Here is an 8,173-nt window from a genome sequence, read left to right as displayed (position 1 = left end):
TGATGCTAATGCGGAAGTTGACAGTTGAAGTGCGAAACCTGCACATTCGTGGGTGTATTGAGTGGGGTACAGCTTTACTGGGCCAGCTGGAGTGGTTACATAAACTCTACCGGATAACTCGACGCCTGAATCCGGGCTTTGGCACGATGTTGAACGCCGCCGCGGCAGAGAGGAACAAGGAGCCTATTCTGTCGGTGCTCCGGGACAGCGTTAACACCGAGAGACCCCTGCAGGCTCTGGAGATATCCTCTGGCACCGGGCAGCATGTCGTTCACTTTGCACAGACTTTGAGAAATATCACCTGGCAGCCGTCTGAGTATGACCGCCAGTCTCTTGCCAGGTAAACACAGGTGTTAGTTAGCTGTCTAATAACCTTTCAGGGCTTCTGTAATATCATTTTCAGTCAAGGTAATCTGTGCTTTATGCTTCACAGTAAATGTTTTGTGTTCTGCTTTCAGTATAGAAGCCTACAGGTCTCACTACCAGCTGCACAATGTGAAGCCTGCCATCCACCTGGATGCTTCTCAGCCTCATCAGTGCTGGGGAGGGATTCGGCCTGAAAGCCTTGACCTGGTGCTAAACATCAACATGATCCATATTTCTCCCTTGTCCTGCACAGAGGTCAGCCTGGAAAATTATTTTAGCTTCATGTTTCAAACACACACACACACACACACAAAAAAAAAAAATCCAAGCTCTTACTATTTAATCCTGGAACATTCTGTACACATACCATTCCTCAAAGTATTTTGGCTGTGTTGAATAAATGTAGCTTAAATGCAGCAAAGGATATATATTTTTAAATAGAATTAGTTCAAGTTAGCCTAAAAGACAAAAAAATATATAAAAAATATACCCATTTATTTCTAAGAACAAAAACGTTCTCATTGCAAACCGCTGAAATGCATTTTTTTGTTATTATTATTACATTGCTTTGTGTTGAGATCTCATTTTGGATTATTCGTTTTTTTTCCCCTCTCATATTTAGTGCCTTTTGTGGAAATATATATATTTTTTAGTTAGTTTAAAAAAAAAACGAGACATGAACTGAACTTAAAAGTGTCAGAAACCTTTAAATATAATACCTGATATGAGTATTTAGACTCATTAGGCGGTTATTGATTTTTATTTTGTAATTAGATTATTTGCACACAAGAGGGCAGTGTAGTACCAGAATCCATAGGCGTGGTCACCTCGTTTTCAGGTAGAGAGAGGTTTAATTGACAGCAAGTAGAGTTTCGATGCGTGGCAGCTGAAATATAATAACAATAATAATAACATGAAGTTGCATCCAAGCAACCCTTTTTGCATCCAAGCTATTTCATAGTACCATTACCTATCAATTCCTCTTTGTATTTTTTTATGAATTATTGAGATAATTACAAAATTACTCAAACCTCATGATGTGATTTATTTTAATTCTATACTTTGATTTGAAGATTTTCACATTGTTTCTGAGCATTGTGGTTGTGGACCAATTAGAAACGCATTACCCTACAGGACAATGTGAGTAGGTTTAAGAAAATTACTGCAGTTGAAAGTACATATACTAGTTGTCAAAGTTGTGTTAATCAGACATGACTAGTGAAACACAGGCTTCTAATGCTCTAAGCCTTTTCTTTTCTGCAGAATTTAGGTTATGACTCTGGTTTTACATGAACCTCTGTAGATTGTCTTCCAGCAGTCAGAACTGGTGAGGTTGTTTTTCGTGCGTCTTGAATTGAGTGTTTTGCAGCTTAGAAAGTTTTTTATTTATATGGTAGTATTCATCTTTTAATAACTGACCTGGTTTGGTTAAATACTGAACGCTGCATAAAGCTTCCCCTGAGTGTATTTACATAACAGCTCTTCAGATGTGTAGCTCTTCAGATGATAACTGCAGGCAGCTCCAAACAAAAAGGTTTTAGTAGTTTTCCACTTTCCAGCCTCCGTTTTATGTGATGTGGTTCTGGTGCCCTGAAGACATCACTGTTCTCTTCTAGGGATTATTCAGAGGGGCTGGAGTGCTGCTGAAGCCACAGGGTCTTCTGTTGACATACGGGGTAAGTGAAAAACATTTCATGCCATTATCGGATCCACTCACGACTGCTAACGATTAATACTCTCAGCCGTATGCGGTGAATGGCCAGATCACCCCACAAAGCAACGTGGACTTTGACTACAGCCTGAGGCAAAGGTAAGATGATCTGTTGTTTGTTTAAATAAATGCACCAACAAAAATGTTTGCTCATCATCATCATCATCATCATCATCAATCACTGAAACTTCAATTCAGATACCACAGCTACTTGATTTAATGCAAAACTCTGGAAATGTTTTTCTCACCATGATGGATTCTTGAACTGAAGACTCTTGATCCACTTTCTAATTAATTTGGTTAAAAATGATCTCACCCATGGAGCATTGAAATTTTTATTCCCATTTGGCTAATTTAAAAAAATGGTGAGATGACAGAAAGTAACATTGAATTATATACCACTGATCTCAATGTACATGAACTATTCAGAATGGAAGTGCATCAAAAGCAACACACATCCTTCAAACCTATCGCAGGACTTCATCCTCCACAAAGTCCGCTTATAGATCCTCGTAGAACATGTTTTTGTAACAGAACCGCCTGCTAAATGAATACTTTTCAAGCCATTAGTGATCAGAATATTACGTCTCTGCAGTTTTTCTTTGTACCAAAGCTCGGTACTTGGTCTCACTCTCTGGACTGGTTGCGAACCTGCAGTTGGCTGCTTAGTAAAAGTTCTGCTTGTAGTTTGGTAAAACAGAGCCTCCTTAATGAGAGTGATGTGTGAGACTCCATTAATATTCACGCCAACTGTAACATTTTGGAGCATTCAATTTTGTAGCAGCCTTCTTTCAGCCAGCTGACTGGCAGTACAGTCACTCCAGGACTACATATGGCATCTAATTTAAAGGACTTTAAACTGAAGGAGAACTATATGGCTGAAAAATCCAGGGCTTTTAAAAGAACCAAAACAATAACTTTGTATTTACTTAATTTTTTTATGTATAATGTTTAATCTTGCAGGAATCCAGAATGGGGACTAAAGGACATCTCATTTCTCAATTCTGTGGCACAGAAAAATGGTTTATTCCTGGAGAAAATTGTAAGTATCTATTTCATAAGGGAATCTGGCACATTTTTTTTTCTAAAAGCTATCTCAAAAGGTATAGTTTTTAAACTTAAAATGCTTTAAATTTGTCTAGGTGGAGATGCCAGCAAACAACAAATGCCTTCTCTTCAGGAAAGAGAGTTTGGTGTGATCCATCTCTGAGGCGAAGGATGGTCCAAACACCTTAATTTCCACTTGAATCATTGTATAACTTTGCACACATTATTTCAATCTTAATTGTTTTTCTCTCTGTGTCAAACTGTTAAGTACTGTACAGGTAAACACTGACATGAAAGTTTATTTTTATCATCCTAGGAAAGACAAATGTTATATTAGTAACTAAGCATAAGTGCTTTTTAGAGGTAGATAACCTAGAATACACAGTACATGACTAGAGGGGCAATACACACAAAAAGGTTTTCAAGAGCACATCAAATAAAGTACAGTCATACAACAGTGATCTATTTTAAATATTACTTACTGGATTTTACTCAACATGATTAATTTGGTTAGCAGCTATTTTAGCTGATTTTTTTTTTTCATTTGCCATTAGAAATTACAACGTGTCATAAAATAGCATTTTAATTCTGTATAAACTGTCTCACAATATCTTAAATGTCATAAAAACCTTTGTTGGACTGAATATAAACAACTGATCTTCCGTACTTAAATAAAATGGCTGTAGTCACTTATTTGTGAAAATAATTAAACGTACCATTGTGTCCCAGCAAGCTTCACAGTGTTTCACATGTGTTTTTATTGATGGCATCACGAAGCCTGCGGAGCCTGCGTTCAGGTATGGCTTTGACGTAGCTGTCCGGCTGGATGATGGCCATGCCGTCCTGCACCATTCCCATCACCAGTAAGGGGTTCTCCTCCATGGTGATGTTGGGACAGGGACAGCTCCAGTCAATCTTGACTATGGTCACTTCTAGGTTTTTGGTGTTGAAGAAAGTCAGGCCCATCTTTTCGTCCCGTAGGACTTCATCCAGACTAAAGTGAGCCAAACCGGAGTCGAGGTCCTCAATGAGCTCAGTCAACCGGCCGACGATGGCGAAGTCACTGCGGCACAGGGTGGGCATCATTTTCCCCCTCATCCGACAAGTTCTGCACGGTTTCCGTTTGGGCTGTGGACAGTTTGCCTCGCACTCCTTTTTGGTGGCAAAGCTGTTTGCATTTCCCTGGCATCCTCCGTAGGCAAAGGGCTGGCATTGTTTCATTAAGGAATTCCAGGCCCAACGTGCCTCCCAGTTTTTGCAAGGACCCTGAACCGCCGGCAGGGAGCAGATTCCCATCCCCTCTCTCTGACAGGACGCTTTGCACTCCTCGTACGTCTCAAAACGGTTGCGACTGTCGTCGCACCCGCCACTGCTGAAAGTCACGCAGGAGCCCAGCTTGCTGTCATAATACCAGTCTACATGACGCTCCCCACTGCACACTCTAGTGTCGACTTCAGCAAGGCAATCGGCTGGAGAAAACGGCCGTCCCATAGGCAACTCGGGATCTTCGGAAAACTCATCATCAGCTCGGCGAATAACAGACAAGGGGTAATCCGCTTGGAGAACTCCTACAGAGTTTCTTGCAATGCATGTGTATATGCCTGTATCCCAGACCTGGGCATTGTAAACCACTAGCTGACCAATGTTTGTGATAACTACATTGCCATACATCTGGTCCGGCCTCATGACTAGCCGCTCACGTCTTTCACTCTGCTTCTCCCAGGTCACGTCTGGTCTGGGGACTCCAATCACATCACAGTGGAAGCTAACGGTGCCCCCAACATAAATTGACTGGTGGTGAGGGTTTGAGTACAGTGTGGGGGGCATGGGGTCCTCCTGGGAGGATGTTGGGGTTGGAGAAGCTGTAGTATCAAGAGGCAACGGACTGGTGTGAGGACCAGCGAGGTAGAAGCGACAAGGAATCACAGTCAAAGTCACTCCCCGGATACAGGCTTCTGCATCCATGTAACAGCGGTTGAAGTAGGTGAGGCCGTCTGACGCACAGGTGAAATAGGGTTCTTTCTCACAGCGGTCCTGGCATTTGCAGATAGGTTGTCCATCCCAAATGTCACAGGTTGCCCCCTGCTGGCTGCAGATGAAGCCCTCACAGGTAGCCGTGGAGGCAGGGGCAGCGTCTCCGTTGCCTCCTCCTTCCTTACCATCTGGCTGAGCAGGCGTGCCGTCGGAGAAACGTGCAGAAACACAACTGTTGAGGCCGCAGACATTGGTGCAACATTTCTCGTGTTCAGCGCAGTCCTGAGAAAGCAGAAAATTCAGGTCGTCACTTATGCCATTTGAAAGGAAAAATGTATTCAGTGTTCAAGAGAAGATTGACATTTTTTTAAAGAAAGTAATTGCGCAGTAACTAAAAAGAGCAACAGGTAAAACCACATATCTCTTAGCTGTAAATAGACTTGTTTTTTTTTGTTTGTTTTTTTACATATAACCGATACATCTGAGGCAAACCACACTGAACTTCTAAAAAACTGTGTAACTAAAGAAGAAATTACATTTAAAATCTTATTTTTATTTAAATGTTTGTGTATGATCTGACCCCTAGATGCCCAAGCCTGACACTGATGATGGTGTCCAAGATGCTAAAGTTCAGATAGTGTTGGAAGCCTTGTCAATTTCCCAATCCTCCCACTACACTCAAAGACATATTTCCTGAGGTCAAAGATAAAAGTGCCTCTGTTTTCATGGGTTACAGTTTGAATAAACACATTTTGGATTTATTTTTAAAAATTCTAATATATGTATATATATTGATCGTACTTCTCAGAATAACTTGTCATCTTATTATTACTCACAGTGACTACTGTTTGAATAATTGAGCCAATGATTTAAACCATCAACAACACACTTTGGGATGTAGTCTAAAGCAGTCGCAAAGTTTGCTTATACCTCAGCCGGCTCTGGACACCTGCAAGAGGTGCTTTAAGGTTTGAATGTCCCACATTATCCAGTATAATAACCACATCACTTCACCTGAGATTTGGAGGAGAAAAAAAAGTCAAACACACCAACTACGCGACTTCCATTCACCCTCGGGGGGTTTTGCAGTACAGAAAACTAATCGTTCAGTCGGTCATCTGAATTTCACCCCACATCCTCTCCACTCTGTTTGGCCTCTCTGTTTTTAGGGTCTCACCTCATCCAAGCTGCATTCCCTCTCGCAGGTGCTCTGTGCATCAACCCAAAGATTGTTGTTGAGCTTGTTGGGACAAAACCCTTCGTGCTCAGCCGTGGCTCCCGTCACGCTGGCAGTCAAGGAAAAGTCGAGAAAATCGCAAATCAAGAACACCAACAAAAACACGCGTGTCCATCTGAAGGGCGGTTTGCTTTGCCACCTTTTGTCCTTTGAATGCCTGACTTGAAAAAGTTGGAGAAGGATCTCAGACATTTTTGCTCCCTTGAACGAGTAATTCCATCCCTCCTTCGGGTCTCAAATAATAGATTGTTAAATATGTCTGTATGCTTTAGAAAAACCGACCAAGTTCCAGTTTTACAGCCCGTGATGTTTAATGAATATTCGCACGAGCGCATGCTAATTGCCTACTTTAAAATATCCCCCCCGCCCCCTTAATACTCAAGGTCTGGAGCAACAAAGAGCAAAATTCACCTTCGGAAACGAACGAAGGACGCAACCAGCTATCCACAATGAGAGAGAGANGAGAGAGAGAGAGAGAGAGAGACGGCTGCAGCCTTTCAGAGTGTGAATGGAGGTGGAAAGGGCACCCCCCCCTCCCATCCTCTCTGACCGCCCCCATGGCCGTCCTGGGTCGGAAACTTTTATGAAGCAACACCGCGAGCAACGCAACTGGACAAACATTGTAAAAACATCAAAGACAAGTGGAGCCACGCTGCAAAGTGCTGCTAAATGGAAGGAAAAGATGCGCATTTTGATTGGAAATGTGCATTCATATTTAGATGAATATCTGCATATCTACGGACACGTACACACACACACACGTAGATACACAGACATGCTAAGAGGCCCTCGAGGCAAGGAGCTTGAAAGGCCAAGCAGAGGGCGTGTCGCATCACGTCCAACACAGCAGCGTCGTTTGCGGCCCCTCTTCTTGTCTAGACATGGGTCAGTTTACCACCGAGCCTCATTGGCGCTTGGCTCAGAGATGCCTCGGCCAGGTGGGAAGGCGTAAAGAGCCCCATTTTCAGCAGGGTGTGACTCGTCTTTTGTTGCCGAGCCGGGCTGCAGATTCAGCTACCACCCTCCCCACTCCCCCGACGCAAGCCGCTCCTTCCTGCTCATCTTTTCATTGGCAGTGACCCTGCAACCTTTCGGTGACTTCTGACCGCCCCGCATTCACGCTCCGCGGCGACGGAGCCCCCCCCGGTTGTCCCGAACTGGCCAATACCGAGGGGAGCAGCTAATCAATTCAGCTCCCCCTCACCCACAGGTTTTTAATGCACTTCAACACCAGCCAGTCCCTGGACTGGACAAAAAGGAAAGGAGAGGGGAAATTACTCCCACGACTCCCACAGTGGCCCTGATAAATGTTTGAGTAAAAGCATACTTGGAAGTAAAGTCTATATTTCCTTGTGATTTTGACCACAACAAATCAAATCTTGGCAAACTTTGAGACACGCCACTCTTTTATTCTTTGTTGAATGTTCACATGAGCGGTTTTTGCAGTGCAGAAACACAAAGTCTTACCAAGTATTTTTGGTGTAGTATAGAGAAAATATCTTGAGGCACAACTAACTTACAAGTAATATTTCAGGAAGATGTAGGAGCTTGTTTTAAGTTAATTTAATTAACTCGGACTTAAAAATAATTACTTCACTACAGATTATTTCACCTCTAACAAGACATTTTTTTCCTATTTTATAAGTGCCAATGGAACTATTTTTTGAATCAATATTAAGGAATTATTGACTCAAAACAATAATTTAAACCGTCTATATCCTGCTGAAAAGCAGCATGTAAGTTAGTTTACTCTTACTTCAAGTGTACTAAGATGAATGCACTGGAAACTACACCAAAAATACTTGGTACGACTGTGTTTTTGTAGGCTATTGTTTTAA

The 8,173-nt window shown here is 42.3% G+C and overlaps 2 protein-coding genes across 2 annotated transcripts; one reads left to right on the top strand and one right to left on the bottom strand.

Annotated features, from left to right (window-relative positions):
• Positions 1-4: 4 nt before the first annotated feature.
• Positions 5-3,862, top strand: mettl26 (methyltransferase like 26). The gene is made up of 6 exons (XM_007543270.2): positions 5-340; positions 459-621; positions 1,983-2,042; positions 2,109-2,176; positions 3,041-3,119; positions 3,220-3,862. The coding sequence occupies exons 1-6, from the start codon at positions 9-11 to the stop codon at positions 3,274-3,276; spliced, it is 759 nt and encodes a 252-aa protein (XP_007543332.2). The 5' UTR covers positions 5-8; the 3' UTR covers positions 3,277-3,862.
• On the bottom strand, positions 3,426-7,937 carry wfikkn1 (WAP, follistatin/kazal, immunoglobulin, kunitz and netrin domain containing 1). Its single transcript, XM_007543282.2, has 2 exons — positions 6,276-7,937; positions 3,426-5,380 (listed from the first exon to the last, which is right to left on the bottom strand). The coding sequence occupies exons 1-2, from the start codon at positions 6,525-6,527 to the stop codon at positions 3,860-3,862; spliced, it is 1,773 nt and encodes a 590-aa protein (XP_007543344.1). The 5' UTR covers positions 6,528-7,937; the 3' UTR covers positions 3,426-3,859.
• Positions 7,938-8,173: the final 236 nt, after the last annotated feature.

The sequence above is a fragment of the Poecilia formosa genome, unplaced genomic scaffold (assembly GCF_000485575.1).
Source record: "Poecilia formosa unplaced genomic scaffold, Poecilia_formosa-5.1.2 Scaffold11, whole genome shotgun sequence".
Lineage (NCBI taxonomy): Eukaryota > Metazoa > Chordata > Actinopteri > Cyprinodontiformes > Poeciliidae > Poecilia > Poecilia formosa.
Note: the sequence above shows the minus strand (reverse complement) of the source record. Positions and strands in the feature narration are given on the sequence as shown.